This window comes from Pipistrellus kuhlii, unplaced genomic scaffold, assembly GCF_014108245.1.
Source record: "Pipistrellus kuhlii isolate mPipKuh1 unplaced genomic scaffold, mPipKuh1.p scaffold_m20_p_21, whole genome shotgun sequence".
In the NCBI taxonomy this organism is placed as follows: Eukaryota; Metazoa; Chordata; class Mammalia; order Chiroptera; family Vespertilionidae; genus Pipistrellus; species Pipistrellus kuhlii.
The window spans coordinates 8605946-8632946 of record NW_023425520.1 but is presented as its reverse complement, the minus strand read 5'-3'; the positions used below and the strand labels follow the sequence as shown (position 1 = coordinate 8632946).

The window sequence follows — 27001 nt, the reverse complement described above, 5'->3', positions numbered from 1 at the left end:
CAAAAGCTGAAGTAAAAAGTCAAAGGCATCCAAAAATATTAAAATATGAGAGAAAAGTTAGGAGACATAGACAATGTGGGAGGTACAATATGCATCTAAGATTTCCAGAAAGTGAACAGAAGCTAAGTAAAATAAGAGGGAAGAATATAAAGATAAAGACCCTTTTTCAAATCTTCAGATCATACAGGCTCACATAATGCCAAACAGGGAGAATGAGAAATACTTTCATAGGCACATTCATAGGCAAGGTTTCTATACCAAGGACAGAGGGAAGATCTCCCGAGTTTTGCTCTGGCACGCTGAGTCAGAAACAATCATCTCAGCATCCACAGAACAAAAAATACTGAAGATACAGACTTCCGTGTTCATTCCAAGGGGAAAGATTTCTGTACATGTACAGACACATTTAAAATCGCACTTTCTTCCCTTCTTCTCAACTTTTCTCTTTGGACAAACTGTCCTGGGATCTCCCTGTGGGGGAGGAGGGGAGTGAGACTAGGTCAGGGCTCAGAGCTGGGGCCCTGGCTTTGGGCCTCTCAAACCCCCCCCCCACCCCCCCGCCCAAGTGTCATAGCAGAGGCCCCGTAAGCTCTATAAGCACTTCTGTATCTTGCCCAGGGCCCAAAGGCAGGCCCCATTTTCAGGTTTTGCTGTTTTAGATGGGGTAGAGCATCCTACCCACTCCTCCCTGTCAGAGGTTGTGCAGTTGGTTCTGGAGGCTTCCCTGGGAATTCCGAAAAAATACAGTGACTAGGCTCAACCTGGCAGGGCTCAGTCCTCTCCCCAGGCTTTTTCATCCTCCAGGCCCTCAGCCCTGCCTTGATCCTGTGGGGCTCCACGGGGCCACACAGCTTCGATGGACTGGCAAAATGCACTGTCTACTCCCTGTTGTCTGTGAATTTGTGTCTTTCAAAGCCACTTGACTGGCTGGGGTGTCTGGAGGGTCACTGTGCATCAATGTCAGGGTGGATGTGCCCTGCTACCACCACCCGTCCCACTCTCTGCCCTCCATCTCTGGACACACCTTTCCCTTAGACTCCTTATGGAGGGGGCCCTTTGGTAGGAATGTGGCTCAGAGTCTTCTCAGCCAAAGCTCGGAGCTACAGTTACAGCTGCGGCACTCGGTCTGCTTGGCACATCCCCTCTGTGGCCAGCAGGGCAGGGCGGCCCATGAGCATGCATTGCCTGGCTCTGCCTCTGAGCAGCTTTGAGGACCACCTAGCTGCAGCCCTCTGTGTCTGAAGGAAGTGGGTCTAGCTGGGGTCTTCCAGGTCCCCCAGCAGAGTTGGAAGGTGGGAGGTTATGTGCAAGAGAATAGCAAGTGGGAGGTACCCAGGTGGCAGAACGTTCTCCCAGGAGAGATCTGGGCTTGGGAATCTGAGGGGCAGAACTGAGGCCTGCTGCCCGGGGTGCGAGTCTTCTCAGCTGTGCCAGCCTGACACAGCCACCTCTGCTCATCTGGGGCTGGTGAGGTCACTGGGAACTGGAGCCACCCTTTGTCTCCTCCCAGGCTATGCTCCTGTCACCGGGATGTGCCACCCCGTTCGCAGTTGCACCCTGAACCATGAGGACGGCTTCTCCTCGGCGTTTGTGGTGGCCCACGAGACCGGCCACGTGTAAGTGGCCTCACAGTCCTGGTTGTCTGGGGAAGGTTGGGGCTTGAGGGGCCCTACTTCTCTGAGCCCTGAGAGGCACAGAGCCCTATGAAAAGCACGAGGACATGAAGGCCTGCCCTCCCAGCACTGCACAGGGCAGACCCAAGGTTCCTTTCTGTTGAGGAAACACATCAAAGAAAGGGGCGATGGGTGCTGGGGATCTTCCCTGGATTACCCCACTTTACAGATGAATAACGGAGGCTTTGAGGGAGGCTGGCCTGGAGCAGAGAGCCAGAGGTGGGTGTGCATGCCCCCGGCACCACCTAAATCTCCGGGCTGGGCAGATACTGATGGGAAGCGCCACGGGGCCGCCGGGCCTGTGTGGGGAGTGTGCCGAGAAGGTGCCTGGAGAGCTGGCTCCACTGCAATCTCATGTCACAGCCCCCTGTCTTGGGGACAGGACACTGAAGGGCATGCTGCTGGATGCCATCTCCCCAGAGTGCCCCTGGCTTTCAGATTCTACCTATGGGACCTCGGTGTCACCTGGCTGAGGGCAGACCAAAACAGCAAAGGTCCAGGAGGGCCCAGTGGAGGGAAGTTGGGGGCACACCCAGCGTTTGGGTGGGGGAGAGCTGACAGGTCAGTGCAGCCAGCATGAGGCTCCTTTGGCTCCCCGAACAGGCTAGGCATGGAACACGATGGGCAGGGCAACCGCTGCGGCGACGAGGTGCGTCTGGGCAGCATCATGGCTCCCCTGGTGCAGGCAGCCTTCCACCGCTTCCACTGGTCCCGCTGCAGCCAGCAGGAGCTGAGCCGCTACCTGCAGTGAGTACCCCCCGTGTGCCCCGAAGACAACCTGAACCCCTGGGGTGCGTGTCCCAGGGCTTCTGGGCCCAGTGCAAACCCCTAGACCTTGGGTCCTCCAATCTGAGGTGCAGGGGAGGTGAGAGGGAAAGCACAGGGCAGGTCAGTGTGGGGGGTCCCACTGTTGGGAAGCACCTTTAAAGGATACTTGGGATCTGGGCAAACCAGGTCCTGGGTAGTCACACCAAGAAGCAGAGATGCAGCAGGGAAACTGAGGCAGCTCAGCAGACAGGCCCATCATCACAGCTCCAGAAGGGGCCTCAGCAGCCCCCACAGACTGGATGGCCAGTCCGGCTGAAGGCAGCTTGCAGTGCCCACGTGTCCCCTCACAGCTCCTATGACTGCCTGCGGGATGACCCCTTCGCCCACGACTGGCCGGCGCTGCCCCAGCTTCCCGGGCTGCACTACTCCATGAACGAGCAGTGCCGCTTCGACTTCGGCCTGGGCTACATGATGTGCACCGCGGTGAGTGTCGGAGCCGGCACCCTGGGGGCAGCGTCTCCCTCTGCACCCAGTCACACACAGTGCCCTCCCTGCCTGTCCAGACTTGGGCAGGGTGCATACAGCTGACAAGGGCTACTGACAAGTGACCTGGGGAGCATTGAGGGATGGTGGGGGCCTGGTATGGCCCCTGCGCGGTCGGCAGAATTCAAGAGGGCTCCCCTAGGAAGAAGCAAGGTGTAAAGGTTGAATGGGAGGACAGGGCATTCCAGAAGGCAGAAATCACATGCACAAAGGCCTGGAGGTGCAGGAACATAGCATGCTAAGGAGCAATAGTTGTTCCCCAGGGTTGAGTGCCAAGGCAAAGCCATTAGCGTCAACACAGGTTATCAAAATTGAGTGTATTTGCGGATCGAGGCCCACCAGGTGTGAGACAGTATGGCAAGAGCAGCAGTGTGTATCAGTGCTCATCCCACCTCCACGTAGGAAGTAAGCCAAGTTTTCCACTTTGCAGATGAGGAAACTGAGGCCCCGAGAGGTTAGGTAAACTGCCTAAGGCCACACCGTGAGCAGGTGGTGGATCTGGGTACTGAAGAGGCTGTCTAATCTCTTGCAAGTTGGTCTAAGGAAGGTGGTGGGCAACGGGGAGCTCTGTGAAAGTTTGAAGAGGCGAGTGGTATGGCTAGGTCTGAGTTTCAGCCGTATCCCTCAGAGATGTCCTGGAGGAAGGGCTCTCAGGATAGGAAGCAGAAAGGTCAGGAAAGAAGTAACTGTGAGATCCAGAGGTCAAGGCTGGAGCAAAGACAGGAACAGAGGCGAGGGCTTCGGTAGAAACTCAGGAGGTGGAGTGTTCAGATCGGGGGGGCAGGAGGGGCCTTAGGGCCTTGTAGTGACAGCTCCTGGGCCAGAGAGATGCCCACCCAGCCCTCATGCCAGGGTCACTGGCTCCCCAGTCTGTCCAGGCTCCATGGGTGCTGCAGCCATCAAGGGTTGAAGGCTGGGGAGGCTACTACCCCACAGGGACTTGAATTAGAGGCTGCACACTCGAGATTCTCATGGCCTCAGAATCATATGGAATTCGGGGCACCCACTGGTCACACAGGCCATCACAGGCAGTCAGGCTGTGCCGGTTGCACACTGTCCAAGAGGCCTCTGGGGAATAGGGACCCTGCAGTGAGAAGCACCCTGACCAGTGGCTGGTGTTCTCTTCCAGTTCCGGACCTTTGATCCCTGCAAGCAGCTGTGGTGCAGCCACCCTGACAATCCCTACTTTTGCAAGACCAAGAAGGGCCCCCCACTGGATGGGACCATGTGTGCACCTGGCAAGGTGAGTCTGGGCAGACGGCAGGCCCCGTGACACTCTCAGATCTCCAGGGACAGTCCCTTCAGCATCCTTGGGGTGGGGCTAGGGGCTTTTCCTGTCTCCTTTCTAATAATCCCCACATGACTCACGCTCCAGCCCTTGTGCTTCCCACACACTATTTTCTCAGAGCAAACCTGGTGTCTCAGAGCACCTCTCTGTGCTTCAGCCCTCTTCCTAGAGAGCTCCTTCCTCTGAGGAGCACTTTGGGGATTCCAGCAGCCTCAGTCCCCCCTGCACACTGTGTGACTGGGTCACTTCACCTTGAGGCCAGTACTGGAGTCAGGTGGCTGCTGGGTCCCCAAGCCTAGCTTAGAGGGCCAACTTGTCCCTCGAGATTGCTCAGTAGTCACCCACCATCATCTGCCATCCTCCCAGGCCCACTTCTCACCTCCAGCAAATTGCCAGAAAAAAAACAAAAACAAGCTTTTCTCTCCCAGGACTTTGTCTCCTAAATCCCAGCCTGATTCTCATCGGCTCCGATGAAGCCTCATACCTACTTCTCAGCCAGTCACTTGCAACGATGAGCCTAAGCCTGAAGCTGTGTATACTTACTGCACTGTAAGTATACACAGTGCAGTAAGTATACACAGCTTACTGCACTGTGGACTCCAGTGCAGGTCCCCCAGCCCGGGCCTGAAAAGCCCCAGATAGGTTGGGCCTGAGATTTTCCCAGGTCTTAAATTCTGCTTCATTTTATTTTGTTTGTGGTGGAGCTTCTTAAATCTACAGATTCCCAGGCCCACCCCTGCAGATTGTGGTTTGCAATAAGGATAGGGAATTGATTTTGCTATTTTTTAAGCTATGGTGAAATCTAAGTAACATAAAACATGCTATTTTAACCACTTTAAAGTATACGATTCAGAGGTGATTAGTTACATCACTATGTATAGTTCCAGAACGTTTTCACCACCCCAAAAGAAGACCCCATGAAGTATTGAGTCTCCATTCCCTTCCTCTCTCCAGCCCCTGGCAACCACTGATAGACTCTCAGTCTCTGTGTATTTGCCTATGCTGGAATTTCTTATAACAGTAATCTTATATTATGTGGCCTTTTATATCTGTCATCTTTCACTCAGCATAACATCTCCAAGGTTCCATATTGTGGTCTGTGTTAGTGCTCCATACTTTTTTGTGGCTGAGTAATGTCCCACTGTCTGGATAAACCACATTTTGTGGATCTGTTTGTCCATCAGTGGGCACTGGAGTTGACTCCATCTTTTGATATTTGTGAATGAGCTGCTGTGAACATTCAATGAGCATATTTTGTTTGAAAATCTAGGACTTGGTATTTTTAAGAGGAGCCCAGGTCATTTGGTTGTGCCCCCAGACTTAATGAACTCTTGGAAGTTGGAGGTGGGATATCTTATATAATAAAAGCCTAATATGCTAAGTGTCCAGTCAGCCAGTGGGCCATTCAACCAATCAAAGCATAATATGCTAATGATATGCTAAGATCACTCAACCGCTCACTATGATGTGCACTGACCACCAGAGGCCAGATAGGCGACCCGTTGACCAGTCGCTATGACATGCACTGACCTCCAGGGGGCAGACACTCTGACCAGTAGTGGCCAATTGAAACTGAGTGATACAGGCTGAACATGCCCTGGAGCCCTTCCACTGCCCCTGCTCTGCTGGCCAACCTCCCGCATCCCTTCCCAGCCCTGATCATGCACCAGTGGAGCCCTCAGCCTGGCCTGCACCCTCTTGAAGTCTGGGACCCCTCAGGGGATGCCAGAGAGCTGGTTTCGACCAAATTCTGCAGGCCAAGCTGAGGCATCCCACTGTTGCACGAATTTGTGCACTGGGCCTCTAGTTGGTAATAAATGCCAGGAACCTAATAATATCAGTACTAACCATATAGCCCTCTAACCCCACAGGAGCTTGATGAAGGGAATAGGGCCCTGAAGCATAACTCCAGTGGAAGCCTCAGTACACTCTGAGCTGGAGGATGAGACTAGGTGGACAGAGCAGGAGGCAGGCCCTGCACAGGTGTGCTCACCTGAAGTGTGTGGCTGGTCTTTATCCACAGTCACCTGGCCCCTGGGAGAATGTGGGTCAAAGGATGCTTATACCCCCAACTGATTGGCTCCCTCCTCCTGTGGGATGGTGGGATATGGTGAGGAAGATGGGCAGATATGGCCAAAAAGCCCCATCCTCACAGAAACAACTGACCCAGCCATGGCCCTTCACTCATTTTGGTGGTAGGACCCTTTGTTAATTTAGCCCAGTAAATAAAATTGCCATTTTTGTATTAAAAACAAACAAACACAGAGCTATGCTGATTGAGGGGCCACAGTTGGGGCTCAACTCAGCCTGCATGGTTCACAAGAGCACAGTTTGAAATCTGACCTAAACCAGGGATTCTTGTTGTGTGGGGTGAGGCTGGAGCGGCAAAGGGAGAGAGGAGGAGGGTGGGCACCTCCATGGGCCTATCAGAATCTTCCACCTGTGTGCAGTTATAAGTTCAATACTTTACTTATTATTGCAATGTAATTTTATATTCAGAAGTTAGTAATTTCTGACCTGCCTCTTTCCTTCAAGAAAAGCTACCTGCACAAGAAGAGAGGGCATGGGGAGGAAGCAGGGGTGAAGTTTGGCCAGATGGAGAAATGGCAGATCATCTTAGGCTGTGCTAAACTCAGCTGTTCCTCTTTGTTCCATTCTTCCCTCAAGCTCCTCAGCAAGGGTCACCCAGCACTCAGGCTCTGGTCACAGCCTGGGATGGAATCCTCATTGTCTACACTCCCCAGTGGGCCATCTCAAGCACATTTTCCCTTCTCAGCCTTCACTGTTACAATATACTCCTGCTCATACAGTTCTGGGTGTTCACCATTTCTAAGAAACAGAACACTCTCTGTTCTCTACATAAATTTGATCTGTAGAGAAGCAGCAGTTAAGCCTTTAGTGTCATGGCCCATTCATTGTTTGCCCCGAGTTGCACACTGTGGTGGTTCAGAACCATTTGCTTAGGCAGGGTGAGACTGAAAGGGTCAGGTGCTTAGGAACCAGGGCCATGGGTGTGCAGCTTCCTCATGGGTGGGCAGGTGTGGATGAGAAGGGAGATATGAACATGTTGCCCTTGGACAGGGAAGTGGACAATGCACCTGAGGATTAAGCTGAAGAAGTTGGACATCCCTTAGCTCCATATACACCCATCTATTCATTCATTCATTAGCTCATTCATTCCATGTATCAGGTCTCTTTACTTCCGTGGGACCTATTATCCGTGGGCATCGGCCATGAATGTGAAGAGGCAGTGGTGACATGATAGTGAATTCGGGGATGGGGAGTGGCCTGTCAGGGAGCTCAGGGAGGCTCCCAGTCAGTGACCCCCGCTGAAGCCCAAGGGTGGAGAGAAGTGGGAGCAGCACCCCAGGCAGAGAGCGTGTGATGAGTGGACCGTGCTGAGGAGAGCATGGCAGATGAGAGGAGCATGGTATTTGAAAGTCAGTGTATGAATAGAAAATTTCCAGGTAGAGTTAAGTCAACAGGAGATGATTGTCATTGAAAAGGGAGTTTGTTCCTCACAGATCTCAAAAGGAGGGTCCCACCCCCACCCCCTAACATGCCACAGGGGAGAGGGGGAAGATACCAGAGAGCAGCAGGTGGGTCAGGAGGCAGAGGGACATGGAAACTGTAGTTTCCACAGGAAGAAACAGTGGACACTGAGGCTGGGTAAGCGGGTTTAGGGTTGGCTAATGTGTACGTTTCAGTGGGTGCTGGGGCATAGGAGCTGTCTGTAGTCCTCCGGCACTTGTCTCTGGGTGATAAGGGCAAGTGGTCCAGAGTGCGAGAGCCTGCAGAGGAGGTGGTTAGGGTGGGAGCTCTGGATTAGGTGGTTTGCATATGAAGGCATGTTCTCAGGTTAATAGTTCACTATCTCCAGGAACTAGCCAACCCTGAGAGGGGCAGCCCCTCCAGAGTCAGCAAGGCCCCCGATGTCACAGTATCAGAATCCAGAAAATGAAAGGCATGGTTAACACACGTGGCTCCCAGGAAGGTTGGGCAATGGTGGGAGAGAGGGAAGGACTAACTGACCTAGGTGTTTCCTGTGCCTACTTGGTGTCCTGCGTTGCCCAGCATGCTGGGGACCTGGCTCATATCTGCTCTGTGATGGGCTTGCCCTTCAACCACGAAGCCTATATGCATATACTGCGGAGGCAGGGCCAGGCCAAATACAAAGGGTCCTCCCAGGTGGATATGCCCCGCGGGCCAGGCTGGTGGGCTCACCTTGCCCTCCCTGCCGGAGCCAGGGTCAAGGCAGCAGGAGGAAGGCAGGCCCAGTCTGGTTCTTCTGCCTTGGTGTGTCTCAACAGGAAAGGGTCCTCCCTCTGTGTGCTCTTGTGTCCAGATGAAGCACCCTGGAGAAGCATCAGCCACCCTAGTTTTCACAAACTTCTGAGGACTGTTTCAGAGATACACGCCTGATGCAAAGGCCTCATGATACTCCTGTGCAATGCTCATGTTTCCTGTATAGCTGAGAATTGGCAGGCAGGCATAGTGACAGGGATACCCAGAGTTCAAGCCCTGGGTTCCTCCTTCCTCACCGTGTGACCTGGGGCCATTCTTTCCTGGGAAAAGTCAGCTACTTGCCCTACTTGCTTATCTTCACATCCCAAGCTCCTGGCACATGGTATCCACTAGGGACATGCTGATGGATGGGGAATGGAGACCCAAGGCTTCAGCAGTTCAGAAATGCTACATGCTCCCTTCCTGAAACAGAAAGTCTGCCATTCAGGCTTCCAGACCCACCAGGCAGTATTCCTAGCCTGCTAGGTATGTCAGTGCTGTCCGGAGTACCCAGCCCATGACAAAGCCGGTCAGGTTGTCCCGGGGTTCTGTGATGGGCTCCAGATTCACTCAGGACACGTGAAATTGTGTTTTTAAATATTTAACTACCTCTACTGGATGAAATATTTGTGAGCATTTAAACCTGTTATATAGCCTTTTAATAGCATTAAACTGTTTCTCCCATAATAGCACTGAGCTATCAAAGTAGAAACGCGTTCATTCAGGGTAACTTCCCTCTGCTCAGTACTCATGGTCGTCCAGAAGGAAATAAACCAAAAGTGTAGAGGAGCAGGTTCTGTGTGGTGGGTCATGGTGTTTTCCTTTCTTTCTGTTTTGCTGAGTTGTCATTTTCTGCCTGATGCTCCTGCATTGCTTCTAGGCATTTGGACCATTGAACAATGGGCCTGGGTGGTATCCTGAGCTGTGTGGGGCCCAGGTCCTCATTTACATACAGGCACCAATTTGTCCAGTGAGAACAAGGGGATGACTGTGTGGCTTCTTCCATTGTCTTGGCCCTTGGTTCCCATGGCCACCAGTAACTTAGCGGCCCAACCACAGTCACAGCCTTCAGAGGTACCAGGAGAACTCCCCTCACTTCCTCTGCGTTGGCTTGGGCTATTGTAACAAAAATGCTGGGGTTTGAAACAACACATATCTCCTCACAGTTCTGGAAGCTTAAAGCCTTGCATCAGGGTGCCCACATAGTCCGGTTCAGGTGAGGGCTGCAGGTTGCCTTTGTCTCTCTGTCTTCTCACATTCCGAAAAGAAAAGTCATCTCTCTCATGTCTTATTAAAAAGGCATTAATGCCATTCCTGAGGGCTTCACCCTCATGCATTAATCACCTTCTGAAGGCCCACATTCTAATATCATCCCCATGGGAATCAGTATTCAACATATGCATTATGGGATGATACAAATATTCAGTTCACAGCCTTCCCTTACCTGGGCTCTCTTTCTTGCCTGCCAACTTCACCCTGCTCCCTCAGCTGAGGAGGACACCAGCCAGGATTTCTGTGAGGTCTTCCCTTCCCTTCTGTGGCTGAGTAAGGGGCACGTTGGAGTGAGAGATGAGGTCCCCATGGCTCAGGAAGAACATGTCCCAAACACTGGTGGCCTGCTGTCAAGTCTATCTGACCCCTATCATTTGTGACTATGCTTGGTGGCCATGTGCCCAGATGGAGCCCTTGAGCACTTACCTGGAGCCTGCGGAGGAGAACCCAGAGAATGGCAGCTTCTGCGTGGCCTTCCATGGGCTCAGCCTGTAAGGCAGGCCTGGCAGTGCTACTGTGTCAGGAAGGAAGAGGAGAGATGGCCTCCAGGCAGACATGTGCTAAAAAGTAGGGAGTCAAGGAAGGACTTGCCTGAGAGAGGAGAACCAAGAGGGATGCCTGGGGATGACTTGGGCATGGAGAAGGCAGCACAGCTCTCCTGGAAATCAACTCTGAGACAGATCTACAGGCAGGGACTTTCCTGGGGAGAATGTGAATCAACACCTGCAGGAGAGTGAGACATCGAGCAGCCATATGGTCATAGCATGGGGCTCAGCCAACACCAGGAGCCCTGAGCTGGGCTGGGCTGGCCTTTTAGAATTGTTCCCAAAGTTGATGAATCATTGGCCATGACTATCCCCAGAGAAGGGACATGAACCTGGGCTAGACAGCTCTCTGATGAGGGCATGTCCAGAAGAGTGATGATTCAACCTCCATCCACCAGCGACCAACACTTGGCCACTGGGGGAGAAAGAGCCTTGATCTGTGCAAGATCTTATCACAGCATCCACTTCAGCAAAGGTGGGGGAAGAAGTGGAGCTCAGGATGTCTCCTGAGGAAAGGCACTCAAGAGGGAGGGGGAAAGAAATGGCAGTCTGTTAGTGCATGGCATGGTGGTGGGAGGTGGAGCAAGTCATGCAGAGCCTTTACCTAAAATCAGTGGAGAAAAGCTGCCTCAACTATACCTGAAGTTGTGACTGCTTCTATATTTGCAACAATTTATGTTTACTTTGGGAGTTTGTCTTGTAGATGGGACATTTTAAACACAGACCCAACTTGGATATTTCTTTAGAAAGGCTTTGTAACAAGATGCTGCGCCTGTCTCAAAGCTGTCAAACCTTCATACCTGTTACAAAAAATAAAAAATAAGGGAAACCTGAATGCATGTAAAATATAAAAAGTTTATTCAAAATGTTAATAAAGCTTTAACACACTAGTTTAACTACCATTTTGAAAGTTGTTTTGGAATGCTATAATAAAGAATAAAATTACAGACTTCATATATATATATATATATATATATATATATATATATGTATATCCTCTTTTAACATTTTTTAATTTGTGTATTAAAATTTTCAGATAAAATTTAAGGGAAATTTTTAAAAGGTAAAAAATGGGTAAAGAAGTCAATAGAAATATCTGACTTAACAAATTTAATTATAATAGAAAAAGGTTTCAGATCAAAAGCAGTCATTCATAGGAGGAAGATGAGGTAAATATGGGAGGGAAGTAACAGACTCTTAAAACACTTGACAATCCAGTTATTGAAGAGGAGTAAATCTGATGATCACATTGGAAAAGCGTTTAAATGTCTTAACTGAAATGTTGACATCAGTAGATTAAAAATAGCAGCAGAGTAAGTGGAAGCTCACAGATATGCTCCCAGGACCAAACTGAAACTATAACTAAAATACAAAACAGCCGAAACCAGTGGATATAGCATCGGCCTGTGGACTGAAAGGTCCCAGGTTCGATTCCAGGCAAGGGCATGTAATTTGGTTACGGGCACATCCCCAGTAGGGGGTATGCAGGAGGCAGCTGATCAATGTTTCTCTCTCATTGATGTTTCTGACTCTCTGTCCCTCTCTCTTCCTCTCTGTAAAAAATAAATAAAAAATACAAACAACCACCCTGAATAATTAACTGAAGACTAGCTAGAGAGAACCCTAATAACCAATGACAGAAATTGGAGACTGCATAGAGACTGGTAGGAAGGGCGGAGGCACAAAAGGGCTGGCCAAGCTCCCACAAATAGCAGCTGAAGTTCTAGAGGGATATCTCAGCTCTGGAGGATGAGAGGTTCCCATTGAGAACTCTGGGGTCTAGTTCCTAAGCTAGGCTCCAGAAGAGAGCACCAGAACTGAGAAAGGTGCCCACATAACATCTGACTGTGAAAAGTCTAAGAGACAAGGTTGCTGTCTGCCAAGGAGAGATGGCTAGAAATGCAGTTACCCTCTTCAAGAGCCAATGCACAAAATTTCAAGTGTGGGCACTCACCTTGGGCTCTGGCAAAGGAAGGGCAGAGTAGACTGGAGTTGTGTAAGCATAAGCCAGGGTTGGGGGGATCTTTCTGTGCTGAGTCATTCCCTCACATTGTGGAGGTCATCTTTCTCAGGCAAATCTTTGCTATCCAGGATTTGCCTGGAGGAAAGATAGTTGACCCAACCTATTGGAAAAGCCCTTAACCCACCCTGTGTAGTTTCTAAGGCCCATTAAGAGATTAGAATAGCAGCCTCTAGGCAGAAGCAATTTCCTCACTCTGTTAGAAAACCTCTCACCCCACTTCTGGATGACTGCTTGAGACTATTCCAGGCTAAATCCAATCAGCCTGCAGGCAGAAGTGGGTCTCTGGAGGCTTTGAGTCTTTGCCTGCTCTAATTAGTCGGAAATAGCAGTTTGGGCCTCCATCACAAATACCATCCTGGACTGCTCAGCAAGGAAAAGCCAGCAGGACCCCAAGTACCTACAGATGACATCTGCAGACCATCTCTGTGTGGGAAGTAGTACAGCTCAGAACAGGGACAATCAAGGTGTGAAACTCAAAGTAGACCCAGCCTCTGGGCTAAGAAGTTTCTGACCACTGGACTACTAGGGGATTCAATGTCTTGTACCTCAATCAGGTTTCTCAGGGCTAGAAAAGGACAGTGACCTACACTAGAAAAGCTCCCAGGAGGCTCAGGATAGACACACCAAGGAACAAGATTCTACAATATCAGAGCAAAACCCACTAAGCCCCACTAATAGCAGACCCAAAGCACCTGTATAACAGCTGGCATAACATCATTGAGGTTAAACCTCACTGGCAGCAAATTGGAGGGGAAATCCCTTCCACAAACAGGACATCAACAAGCAAGTTCCAATTACAACAGGAGAGCCTAAACAATGCACACAAGGGACATTTCTAGATCATCCAGCTCAAGCGAACAAAGAGGCTACACCACTGGACCCCTCAAGACACTTTCTACAAAAGGCCATCCCACAAAGACTAATATAATACATAGAAGTATATACAAAGAGACAGCTAAAATGGGGAGATAAAGAAACAACCCCCAAATGAGAGAAAAGAAGGAATCTCCAGGAAAATAACTAAATAAGATGGAAGGAAACAACCTATCAGACTAGAGTTCAAATCAATGGTTATAAGGACATTTAAGGAACTTTATGAAAATTACAATAGCATGAAAAGGGAAATAGAAGCCATGAGTAAGAACCAGAAAGAAATGAAGAATGATGTGTCTGACATCAAGAACACACTGGAATATATTAAAAATAAATTGAATGCAAAAAAGGATCAAATCAGTGATATGGAAAACAAGATAAAAATAAGTAACCAATTAAAGCAGCAAATAGAAAAAATAATTAAAAATCAGGCCCTAGCTGCTTCAGCTCAGTGGATAGAGCATCAGCCTGCAGACTAAAAGATCCCAAATTAAATTCCAGTCAAGGGCATGTACCTTGGTTGCAGGCACATTCCCAGTAGGGGGTGTGCAGGAGGCAGCTGATCAGTGTTTCTAACTCTTTATCCCTCTCCCTTTCTCTCTAAAAAATCAATAAAATATATATTGTTTTAAAAATCAGAAAGATAGCTTAAGGGAACTCTGGGACAACATAAACATAACATCTGCATTACATAAATACCAGAAGGGGAAGAAGGTGAGCAAGTAACCAAGAAACCATTTAAAGAAATAGTGACAGAAAACTTCTTCATCCTGGTTAAGGAAAATGTCACACAAGTACAGGAGGCACAGAGGTCTCAATCAAGAGGAACACAAAGACACCCACACCTAGATACATCATAATTAAAATGGCAAATGCTAAAGACAACAAGAGAATCTTAAAGGCAGCAGGAGAGAAATAAAAAATTACCTACAAAGGAGTTCCCATTAGACTGTCAGCTGACTTCTCAATAAAAATACTTTAGGCCAGAAGGAAGTGGCATGAAGTACTTGAAGTAATGAAAAGCAAGGGCCTAAATCCAAGACTACTATATCCAGCAAAGCTATCTTTAAAATTGAAAGTGAAATAAAAAGCTTTCAAGACAAAAAAAAAAGGTTAAAGGAGTTCATTACCACCAAACCAGCAATGCAAGAAATGTTAAAGGAGCTGCTTTAAGAAGAAAAGGAGAGGAGGTAAACACCAGTACTCACAGCCTCCCATAACCACATCAAAATTACAGCTAAAATACAGAAAACCAACATTCAGACCTGCCTTAAAGCTGGCTGAATGGAAGTCAGAAACAATAGAAGTAAAGAAGAAAGCACATTGAGACTGGTAGAAGGGGCAGAGGTGCAGAATGGGCTGCTAGCACCCACATGTACCATTTTTTTAATAATGAGGGATATAGTCCCTGCAGATGCTGCCAATTTGGAAAAAGGGGTCCCAGCCCCTCACCAGACACCCAACCAGGGTCCCAGAGCTGGAAAAAGAAACCCTCATAACTATGGGCTTTAAAAACCAGGGATGCAAGGCTGATAGAATATTTGTAAATCAATAAATGTGATGCATCGCATAAACAAATTGAAGGATAAAAACTACACGATCATATCAATTGATGCAGAAAAAGCGTTTAACAAAATCCAGCACCCTTTTTTTGATAAAATCTCTCAGTAAAGCAGAATAGAGGTATCATACTTCAACATTATAAAGACCATATATGACAAACCTACAGCCAACATAATATGCAATGGGCTCATCAGTCAGACAAGAAGAAGAGATAAAAGGCATCTAAATTGGAAAGGAGGAAGTAAAATTGTCAATTGCAGATGACATGATTTTATACATAGAAAACCACCAGGAAATTATTAGACTTAAGTGACTTCGGCAAGGTAGCAGAATACAAAATCAACATCCATAAATTTTTATACACCAATAATGAACTCTCAGAAACAGAAACTTAAAAAAAAATCCCATTTACCATTGCAACAACAATAAAAATAGGGTAACTAGAAATAAACTTAACCAAGGAGGTATAAGACCTGTACTTGGAAAACTATAGGACATTGAAAAAAGAAATAGAGGAAGATACAAACAAATGGAAATATATCTCATGAACATGGATTGGAAGAAGGAACATCATTAAAATGTCTACACTACCCAAAGCAATCTACAGATTCAAGGCAATCCCTATTAAAATAGCAATGGCATAATTCACAGAGCTAGAACAAATACTCCAAAAATGTATATGGAACTATAAAAGACCCTGAATAGCTGCAGCAATCTTGAGAGAAAACAAAGTAGGAGGGATCACAATACTGGATAGCAAACTATCAAAAAATATACTACAAACCCATTATAACCAAAACACCCTGGTACTGGCACAAAACAGGCATATAGACCAATGGTTCAGAACAGAGATCCCAGAAATTGAACCACATCATTATGGTCAATTAATATTTGACAAAGGAGGCAAGAACATACAATGCACAATTAATATTCGACAAAGGAGGCAAGAACATACAATGGGGCAGTAATGCACCCATAAATGGTGCTGGGGAAACTGGACAGACACATGCAAAAAGATGAAACTAGACTACCAACTTATACTATATACAAGAATAAACTCAAGGTGGATAAAACTATAAAAATCTTAGAGAAAAACATAAAGTAGTAAAATCTCAGGCATCTCATGTAGCAATATTTTTATGGATACATCTCCTAGGAAAAAGGAAGCTAAGGAGAAAATAAACACATAAATTACATCAAAATAAACTATATCAAAATGAAAAGCTTCTGCCCAGCAAAAGAAACCACCCTCATAATGAAAAGAAAAACCACTGTATGGGAGGACATATTAGTTAATGATACATCTGATAAGAGGTTATTATTCTAAATGTATAAAGTACTCATACAACTCAACTAAGTAAGACAAACAATCCAATTAAAAATGAACAGAAGACCTGAGTAGACATTTCTCCAAAGAGGATATACAAATGGCCAAGAGACACATAAATAAATGCTCAAAGTCAGAAATCATCAGAGAAATGCAAATTAAAACCACAATGAGCTATCACCTCACACCTGTCAGAATGACTGTCATCAAAAAATTAACAAACAAGTGCTGGTGAGGGTGTGGACAAAAGGGAGCACTAGTTCACTGCTGGTGGGAATGCAGATTGGTACAGCCACTATGGAAAACAGTATGGCGTTTCCTCAAAAAGTTAAAAATGGAACTTCCATTTGATCCAGCGATCCCACTTCTGTGAATATATCCTTTAAAAACCCAAACATCAATCAGAAAGAATATATGTACCCCTCTGTTCATAGCAGCATTATTTACAATAGCTAAGATTTGGAAGCAGCCCAAGTGCTTATCAATAGACGAATGGATAAAAAAGCTGTGGGACATTTACACTATGGAATACTATGCAGATTAAAAAAAAAAAGGATCTCTTAGCCTTTGGGACAGCATAGATGGACATGGAAAATATTATGCTAAGTGAAATATCACAAGATGGCACTTATTTGTGAAATCTAATAGTATCCTGCTATTTTACTGAGCTCGTTTATCATTTCTAACAGTTGTTTGGTGAATTCTTTAAGGTTCTCTCTATAATAAAATTATGTCATCTGCAAGTGTTGACAATTTTACTTCTTCCTTTCTAATCTGGATAACTTTAATTTCCTTTTCCTATCTGATTGTTGTGACTAGGACTTCGGTAAAAGTAAACAACCTTGACTTATTCCTGATTTTAAGAAAATGCTTTTAGCTGTTTTCCATTAATTATGACAGTTGCTGTGTTATGTTGAGGTATATACCCTCTATTCTCATTTTGTTGAGAGTTTTTATCATTATGCTGGATTTTGTCACATGCTTCTTCTGTATCTATCAATATTACCTCATGTTTTTTATCCTTCGTTTTGTTTTTGTGGTATAACATGTTAATTGATTTGCAGATATTGAACTAACCTTCAATAGGAATCCTAGGAATAAATCCCACTTGATCATGGTGTATGATCTTTTTCATGAATGGCTGAATTTTGGTTTGCTAATGTTTTGTTGAGGATAGTTGCATCTATATTAATCATGGATATTCGCCTATAATTTTCTTTTTCATAATATATTTGTCTGGTTTTGGAATCAGCATTATGCTGGTCTCATAAAATGAGCTTGGGAGCCTTCCCTCCTCTTGAATTTTTTGGAATAATTTGAGAAGGATAAGTGTTATTTCTTCTTATAATACTTAGTTAAATTTACCTGTGAAGCTATCCGGTCCAGGACACTTACTGATTCGATTTCACTGGCAGTAATTGGTCTGAACCAATTTTCTGTTTCTTCTTGATTTGGTCTTAAAAGATTGTTCCTAGGAATTTATCCATTTCTTCCAGATTGCCCAATTTGCTGGAATAGAATTGTTGAGATATTTTCTCATTATCCTTTGTATTTCTATGGTCAGTTGTCACTTCTCTTTCATTTCTGATTTTCTTTATTTGGGTCTTCTCGTTTTTTTCTTGATGAGCCTAGTTAACATTTTTACCGTTTCAAAGATTGCTTGGTTTCTTTGATCTTTCGCATTTTTCTTAGATTGTATCTTATTTACTTCTGCTCTGATCTTTATTATTTCCATCTTTCTACTCACTTTCAGTTATTGGTAGTATTAGTCCGTTTTTAAATTTTTAATTTTTTGTGATGTATTTTCTTATTCTAATTTAATATTTCATTTTATACTTAATTTAGTATTTTTAATTTTGAAATGTTCTCCTTAAAATGGGCCCCTGAATTGTGTAAGCTTCCTCCCATGGGCAGAGATGGGATAGTGTGATAAGACTCAAGTTCCCTGCTTGCCAGTGTTTCCTAACTATATTCATAAATTTATCACATCAGCATACTGCCTGACCTGCTTCCATATTTTCTTAAAATTGGCTTTTTTTTTAATGTAAACAGTAGATCTTACATGTATCTGGAACCCCTGGCTTGGTGAGCTACTTGCATTTTTTAGTGTTCCCTGTGTGGGCATGCCAGTGGCTTCACCCTAGGGAAGTGGTGTGGGACAGGCTCTGGCTAGCCAAGGCGCTGGGGAAAATAGGAGGGCAGGGCAGGGCAGTAGTGGGGGAAGCTGGGTGGGCCAACATCTCACTAGGTCTCCTGAAGGGCTTAGAGCTTCCAGGAGTGAGTAGGTCTGTCTCCCCATTTGCCTCCAGGGCTAGGCAGTCCTCACGGACACAGCAAGTTGGAGGGAGGGCAGGAGGCCATGGGTCAAGGGGACGACCTGTCTTTCAGCACTGCTTTAAAGGACACTGCATCTGGCTGACGCCTGACATCCTCAAACGAGATGGCAACTGGGGCTCCTGGAGTCCATTCGGCTCCTGCTCACGCACCTGTGGCACAGGCGTTAAGTTCAGGACCCGCCAGTGTGACAACCCACAGTAAGTTGGCCCTGGTGTTTCCCAGCTCTCCTGGGTGGCAGCTGTGGCTCCTGAGGCCCCTTCCTATCCTCAGGGTCCCTATTGCTGCATGCCAGTTCTGGAGAGGGTGCAAGGGCGGCTTCCTGTTCCCTGGGAGGAAGGTGAGACTCGGAGAGGGAAGCCTCATGGCCCTGGTTGCACAGCCTGCTGGGAGCAGAGCCGGCCCTGCAGCCCTGAAAACCTGGTCTCCTGGCCTGCTATCCATCCCCCGCAGGCTCTGCACCCTCCTCCAGACACTGGCTGGCTCTGTCCTTCCTGGCCAAGCGTATCAAGGACATAAGGTGGGACAGAGAACAGGAATCAGGAATAAGAAAGAGGAGGGCGCTCTTGGTTCCCAGATGCCAGGAACCTGAACAGGGAGAGCAACTGTTTGTAGTCAGGCAAGGGGCAGGGCGAGCAACATGCTGCCTGTACCCAGCTACCCAGGAGAGAGAGAACTGGAGAGACTGCCCCCACGCCCACTGGACTCCTGTTGCCAACCATGCTCCCCTTCTTGCTTCCCAAGTTTGGGGCCTGCTGTGCTGTCCTCCCTAGCTCCTCCCTGTCCCTCTCATCCCCCACACACACTCCATCTTTCTGATGCATGCCCCCTCCTCGGCCCACAGCCACTCTTCCTGCCTGTACCCTTAGCCTGGGCCTCCGCTAGGGCAGTGCCCATGGAGAGGGGCACGTGGAGTCAGAATGCCCGAGTCCCAGGCCCCTGCAGCCCTGTGTAAGTCAGGGAGGGTCACTTAGGCCCCTCCCCCAGGCCTCAGGCAGCCTGCCCATGGAGTGATTATGGGTGCACTTACAGTAATGTGAACAGGACCTGGGTGCAGGAAAACTCCCACAGATGTCAGCTCACTGGCCTTCCACCTGCCCATCCGCAGCCCTGGGCTCCCAGGAGACATGTGGCTTTTGTCTTTCTCTCTTTAGGCCAGAGTTTTAAAGATTTTCATTTCCATGAAAATGTTAAAAATCTGGAATTTCACATAAAGAAAACAAATTTCTAGCCTTCAGATTGGGCACCATAGCAATACAGGCTGCCCCCACCCCAGGCCATCTTCACTCACCTCCCCTGCCCACCTGAACCCCTAGATATTGGGTTGGGGTCCTAAGACCCTAAGCCTCGGTCCTAGGATCAACACCCTTCTTTGGACCCTGCCGTGGCCTCACCCAAAATTGTATTATGACTTTCTGTGCATGAACATTTTTCGGGGGAGCAGGTCTCTAGCTTCACATCACCTTCTCAGAGGAATGTGCCCCCAAATTTAAGCCCACCCCGGTCTCTGGTGCCCATCTAGACTGCGGGCTCTGCCTTTGCAGCAGCTTCCCTGCTCTACTCAGCCGGGCTGCTGCATTTCTCTGGTCATGCCCTGAAATGGCCACCAGGGGCTCAGCAGTAATAGCTCTGGGAAGAGGGGTCAAGTCCATGTTGGCCAGGAAGGGACTGGCGTCCTGGGCTGCAGCAGTGGGAGAGCCTGCCCCTCAAGGTCACTTGTGCCTCCTGCTGGCCACCCCAGCTCCTGGGGAGCCTTCTCCTCCCATTTCTGACTACCGCCTGCCCCGAGGCTCTAGGCTTCCATCCTGACTATGAGCAGAGGCAGGAACCAAAGTGCCCTGCCTGACTCCCCTCAGGCACCCTGGGGATGCTTGCCTCAAGATGAGACTGACCAGACAGGAAGTTAGAATTGCAGAGGCCATAGGATTCTGGGTAAGGACTGTGGGAATGCAGCAAGCACTCAGTAAATGTCTCAGCTGCCCCCTTCACGTGCTGATGGAGTAACTTAGACTCCGGGTGCAGTCGAGAGAGCAGGTTCGGCCTGACTTCCCTGCCCTCCATGGGCATCCAGGCCGATTCCTCCTGCCTGATGCTGGGTTCCCGGGTTCCAGCAGACACCCCCTGGCCCGGTTCAGTAGAGAAGAGGTACACATTCTGACCTTTTTCACCCGCACACTCTAGGGATTTACCCCTCGGCTTTGCCCAGACTCCTCGATGGCAGCAGAGGTCAAGGGCAAGTGATGAGAGCAAAGCTGTCAGTACGGCCTGTGAGCCCATTTGGTCCTGAAAGCCATCCGTCCCAGAGAATAGCCACGCCCTGCCCAAGGCCAGCATCCCTGTCAGACCGCATGCAGCTGTGACGGCTGTTCTTTCACGCCGGCCTCACTCACATCTGGGGAGATGCGCGCAGCGGCAGCCCAGAGCATTTCTGAGCTCAGGGCTCCACACAACCTCTATGTCAGCGATGTAAGGCAGGCCTCCCCTTCATTCGTTGTCCAGTGATAACTGCGGGACTTCGTGCTGCCCATTTTAGGGTTACCCTCCCTGTGCTAGTCCCCAGCTCTTCCTATGTCGCTGGGACCACTGTGAAGACGCCCATACAGCTCTAGCTAGACCTGCTTGCAGGACTGAGTTCCCACTGTGTTCGCTGCCCAGACCCTAGTGGTCGTAAAACTGCAAACAATCCAGTCCCTGGTGTTTCGCTTGCTCTTCCCCCTCCCAAACTCTCCAGCTCCCTCTGTTTTGGAGTCCACGTGGATTTCAGTTCCAATCACTGTGCCTCTTGCCTGGGCTGGCCAGGGATTCCAGCAACAGCAGACCCTTCCTGCTTCCCCCACAGCGGCTGCTGCTGCCCTGGCCCCCCTCACCTGCAGCCAGGCCTGCACCCCCTTCTCCTGGTGACACCCTTGTTGGTATTGTCATTGGTCTAGGTCACTGGTCGGCAAACTCATTAGCCAACAGAGCCAAATATCAACAGTACAATGATTGAAATTTCTTTTGAGAGACAAATTTTTTAAACTTAAACTTCTTCTAACGCCACTTCTTCAAAATAGACTCACTCAGGCCGTGGTATTTTGTGGGAGAGCCACCCTCAAGGGGCCAAAGAGCCGCATGTGGCTCACAATCCACAGTTTGCTGACCACAGGTCTATGGTATTATCAATGACCCTGGCGCCAATCTCAGAGTTATCCTTTCTTCCGATCTCCTATCAAACACTGAGGCCCCTTGGTTCTTCTTCCACACACTTTTCTGACCATTATTCCCCCTGGACCCCTGGAGAACACAGCGCCTTGCGAGGGGCCTCTCAGAGGCACCTCCTTTCCCGTCCACTCTGCTGTGCTGCACGCAGTTCCCCTTGGGAGGGGCCTCAGTGCCTTGGAGGGGCCTCACAGAGGCACCTCCTTTCCCTCCACTCTGCTGTGCTGCACGCAGTCCCCCTTCTTGTTGCACGCAGAGCGTGACTTGCTCAAGTCTCAGGTGAGGCCTTGGGTTCTGTCTGGCTCTGCCACGATTGGCATATGGCAGCACTGTCGTCCCCAGCTCCTCCCAGGTTCTGGCCTGCCGCAGCCCATCCTTCACCCTGCAGATGCACTCGCCAGCCAGAGCTGGTGCCTTTTCTGCGGGGCTAGTGCGCTGTGGATCGTTCTCAGGGAAGTGAGGGGATTGCAGAAACAGCCCAATTCGCTGGGGTGGAGAAAGGTGGGGGGAGTGTCCACCGTGTGCCCCACACTGGGAAGAGCCTGGGCAGTGGGCCTCTGCTATTTCAGAACTGCTCTTTGAGTGCCCACCCTGCGGCAGGCGCAGGCACAGACCTCCATGGAGAGGAGACACGGGGCCCGGGGGAGGATTGCCAGCCCTCTGTACCTGATGCTCTGGGGCCTGGGAGGCTGCGGTGCTGCCCTGGTCTTGCCTGGCTTCCTTCTCCAACATCCCCCAATTTGTACAAGTGGAGCGCGAGTGCTGGCGTCTTCCTCTGGCACCGAGCTGCAAGTCCTTTGCTTTCTCCTCCAGCCCTGCCAATGGGGGCCGCCCCTGTGCAGGCCTTGGCTACGATTTCCAGCTCTGCAACTCCCAGGACTGTCCCGACTCACTGGCCGACTTCCGCGAGGAACAGTGCCGGCAGTGGGACCTGTACTTCGAGCATGGTGATGCCCAGCACCACTGGCTGCCCCATGAGCACCGGGACGGTGAGGCTCTGAGTGGAGGCAGAGTGAGGCTCAGGACAGGGCAGGGTGGGTGGACTGGGGCTCACGCGTCCTGTGAGTCTGTGTGAGCAAGGCAGTCAGCCGCAGGGCTGCTGGGGCCCACTCCACGATTGAGGCTGGGGCTTGAGGCAGGACGACAGTCCCAGGGGGGCCAGGACGCTGGGCCTGGGCCAGGATGAGGGGAGAGGACCAGGAGGCTCAGCCAGGGCCAGGCTCTGCTGCCTCCCTCTGCTGGAGGATGCTGTGGGTGTGTTACTAAACCCGCTCAGGGGGCGGAGGTGGGGACGGAACTGAGTGGACCCGGCCAAGGAGCCAGGCTACCTCCAGCCTTCTCATATCTCAGATGACAGTCGGGACTCAGTTGAGTTTCAGAAAAGATAACATGAACTATTTTGTGTGCTCAACAGTATTTATTGGCCCCTAGGAACTGAAAGGCCTGGCAGCTTCAGGCATGATCCAGTTTGTATTCTGCTTGGTTCCCCTCCCTCCTGGTGGGATTTTAAACATGTGGTGTTTGTTCCCTCCAGGCACGGGGCAGGGGCAGGATGCCAGGGTGGGCCTGTCACCATCACCCTGCGTGTGATATACCAGCAGAGCGCCCTGCAGGCAGGGGAGCCAGCACAGACACAGCCCCCCCCCCCCCCGGAGGTGGGCTGCAGCCTGGTGGGCAGGGTGGATAGCCATCAAATAACCCAGCGTTTCAGTGACTTCTGAGAGAAATACTGAGAAGGGAAGATGTCAGGGAACCAAGACTGAATCAAGCGGCATCTTATTTGGGGTTTTAGAGAAGGTTGTCTTCAGTAGAAAAGCTGGCAAACAACCATTTGCCTTCCCCTGGGTGTCGGGGGCCGAGGGGCCTGAGGCTTGGGCTACTCCAGCAGCATCCTGGCTCCTGGGAAAAGCTCTTCCCAAGGAAACTCAAAGGGGGTGCAGTCTCCTGGCCCCTTTCCTTTTCCTGCCCCAGGACAGGTGTGGGAGTGGGGGGGTGAGAAGGAGAGTGTGGGAGGGGAGTAAATCTTAAGAAGACCCTCATGGGAATTTCTCATGAGTGGACTTGGGAAAGAAGGTGGACAGAGCAGCCCCCACTTTCCCCTAACACCCCTCTTCCCTTCCAGCCAAGGAGAGGTGCCACCTCTACTGTGAGTCCAAGGAGACCGGGGAGGTGGTGTCCATGAAGCGCATGGTGCACGACGGAACCCGATGCTCCTACAAGGATGCCTTCAGCCTCTGCGTGCGAGGAGACTGCAGGGTGAGTGCTCTGGTGCCAGCGTGGGAGCTCAGGGTCTCCACTTCAGGCGTTTTGAGGGGACTCATGCAGAGTGTTGGACACGGCCCTTGGAGCAGGGCAGACCCCCGGCGAATGTCGGCCTGCCCCGCCTCTGTGCTGGAGGCTGGAGTCATTGAGTATGCCTCGGAGCACCATGGGGAACTTGAGGCTCCTCCTGAGAGATTCTAATTCCTAGGTTGAGGCTGGGACCCAAAGGCAGGATTTTTATGAGCCTGCCAGTGATTTCAACACACACGGTCCTCGGTGACCCTGCCACCTCCTGGCACTCTGATGGCCATGGGCAGCTCACTCTTGCCCAGGGTGGCCCACCAGGGGTCTCATTGCTTGGTTCTTTGTAGAAATGCCTGCTGTGTTTCCGGTTGTCATTAGGGTGTCTTTGGCTTCCCCCTTAGGCTGACACAGGAAACCACTGGGGTAACCTCAGCATACCATAGTGATCGAGCTCAGACTTGCCTCCTGCCAGATTCCCTGAAACAACTGGGAGACCCTGCAGTTTGTGTTGACAGGACTACGTGTATGTGCCATGCGGACTGACTCTCCTAAGGAGTCTCTGGCAGAGAACCTGGCACAGTGGTCGGCAAACTCATTAGTCAACAGAGACAAATATCAACAGAACAATGACTGAAATTTCTTTTAAGAGCCAAAATTTTTAAACTTAAACTTCTTCTAACGCCACTTCTTCAAAATAGACTCGCCCAGGCCGTGATACTTTGTGGAAGAGCCACACTCAAGGGGACAAAGAGCCGCATTTGGCTCGGGAGCCCCAGTTTGCCGACCACTGACCTGGCAGAATGCAGTCACCCCTGCAGGAAGGAGTGAGGCTGGAAGCACAAGGAGGTGGGGTGTCGGTCAGCCCCTCCCGTCCACTCACGTAGGACCCCGGCCTGAGCTGAAGGAGGCTTCTCTAGGACACGGGACGGGGCGGGGGAGGGGGGGGCAGACATAGGAGGAGGCTGGCTGAGTGTGACCCTTGCAGGGAGCCAGGTCACACAGTCTGCTCGGACAGTAGACCAAATCCTTAGAGATGAAGACAGCAGTGTTTCCTCTGTACCCACGGGGCTTTGATTTATGGAGGTGACAGGGAGAACACAGAGAGGCAAGTGCCATTGAGAGAAGAATTCATTACTTACATTTCCCAAGAGAAGGGCATGCCATGGGGAAGCACCAGGTTTGTTGGGGGCAGAAGCCTAGGCCAGAGCTCTCATTGGGGACCCTGGCGGAAAAAGGAGTGGGGCAGGGGAAACGGGTTAGGATTGGCCAGTTTGAGGAACTCTGGCAGGCTTCATTCAGCTCTACGGCTGGTCTCCAGTTGCCTGCTGCCTGGCCCTGGGACAATTGGGGGCAGGGGAAATGGTGTTCTGATAGGTGAGAGAGAAGGCAGGTTTGCATCTTAAAGGTGTGCTCCCAAGCTAGCCCTTTGCCATCTCTAAGAATGGCTAGTCCTGGGACATCATAAGACACATAAAATTAAAAACATATATATGTGACCGATACAGGCAATAAGCATGGGAAACATTTAGTAGAAGAAGCTTTGAATGGCAGGTTCTAAATGCTTGCAAAAATAGCAGAGAAATCAGAGCATTAATTTACCATCTTAGTGGGAGCAGCCAGCTTCTCTCCTGGCATTGACAATTTAAGAAGAGATTAAGTATTTCATTAACTAATGATGTTTTGAATAGTAACAGCAAGCTGATAATTTTTACATAATTAGAGCAAACAGATACTTACATTTATATATGCTCATATTGCAAAATTTAGAAAGCAGAGGAGGCAGAAAGGAAAGATGGAAAATACAAAAGATATGGGGTAGTAGGAAGATAAACTATGTAACTCCTAACACTACAAGTGAATGTGAGATTCTTATTTTAAAAGAATCTAATTCTAGATAAAAAATAATAATAATAATATCCAATGAATGTTGTCAATTAGGGAATATCAAAACACAATGACTTGGGAAGCTTAAAAGTGAAATGACATTAACTAGAGAATGAAAGCTCGGGCACCTGTAACATACATACACCGCAAGGAATCTAAAGAGAACCAATAATATTAATCTCACAGGGGCATTTGGTTTTGATAAAAGGCGCCATCCACTCCCTTGATAAAGTAATAACATGTGCCCTAGCAGGTTTGGCTCAGTGGATAGAGTGTCGGCCTGCGAACTCAAGGGTCCCAGGCTCGATTCTGGTCAAGGGCATGTACCTTGGTTGTGGGCACAGTGGGGAGTGTGCAGGAAGCAGCTGATCAATGTTTCTAACTCTCTCTCCCTCTCCCTTCCTCTCTGTAAAAAAATCGGTAAAAATATATATTTTTAAAAATAATAATAACATGCTATCAAATATATCACTTAAAAACTGCTATGAAACAAGCTGGCAATATCTGATATGATGGCTCACTGATAGGACTTCCTAACAGATGGGAAGGCAGGAAAGCAGCTCTTCTTAGCTTCCTGCCCCTTGCCATGTGACAGACGCCCACGATCACTACCAGCCGCTCCCACCTTGGCTGGAACCGAAATGGAATCAAGCTGTGAGCCTCCCCTGGTCACAGCAGCCACACAGAGCAAATCGGGGACACGTGGCCATCCCCATCCTGAGTTATCATTAGCCCCATTAACCCTTTAAAATCTAAAGTGAGATTTCAGGCAGGAGAAGAACCTGTGCTTCGCTGGCCTCTTGTACTTGATTAAAGTCATTTCCACCTAGTTCAGTTCAGACCACTGTTCCTCACAAAGGTCTGTAGACACCTGCCTGTGCCTGGATGGTCACACCACCTGAGGTGCGCTGGCCAGCAGCTGCCCAGACAAGAATATACTGAGTCAAACAGTCTTTGCAGGCAAGGCCTTTCGACTGTGATTGTTAGACATCCTGATTTCAGAAACAATTAAAGGTGAAATGAAATGTGTTTTAGAACAAAGGAGAAATTATGATAGGCTATTTTAATATCTCTTAAAGCCGTTCATTCACTCTGGGGATTTTTTGTTCATCATCTGTGATTCACAGAACAAAAGCTCAG

General features: G+C 49.0%; 1 protein-coding gene across 3 annotated transcripts in view; it reads left to right on the top strand.

Moving 5' to 3' along the window:
* Positions 1 to 27001, top strand: part of ADAMTS2 (ADAM metallopeptidase with thrombospondin type 1 motif 2) — a 226253-nt gene that overhangs the window by 169979 nt on the left and 29273 nt on the right. For 2 of the 3 annotated variants that reach the window (XM_036450135.2, XM_036450136.2), the window contains exons 7-13: positions 1511 to 1616; positions 2277 to 2420; positions 2792 to 2924; positions 4114 to 4227; positions 18548 to 18693; positions 22505 to 22680; positions 23814 to 23947. In XM_036450135.2, the coding sequence (XP_036306028.1) occupies positions 1511 to 1616; positions 2277 to 2420; positions 2792 to 2924; positions 4114 to 4227; positions 18548 to 18693; positions 22505 to 22680; positions 23814 to 23947 (953 nt within the window). Of the gene's footprint in view, positions 1 to 1510; positions 1617 to 2276; positions 2421 to 2791; positions 2925 to 4113; positions 4228 to 4390; positions 4532 to 18547; positions 18694 to 22504; positions 22681 to 23813; positions 23948 to 27001 lie in introns of those variants that run through there. The other variant, XM_036450138.2, reaches the window with a different exon arrangement.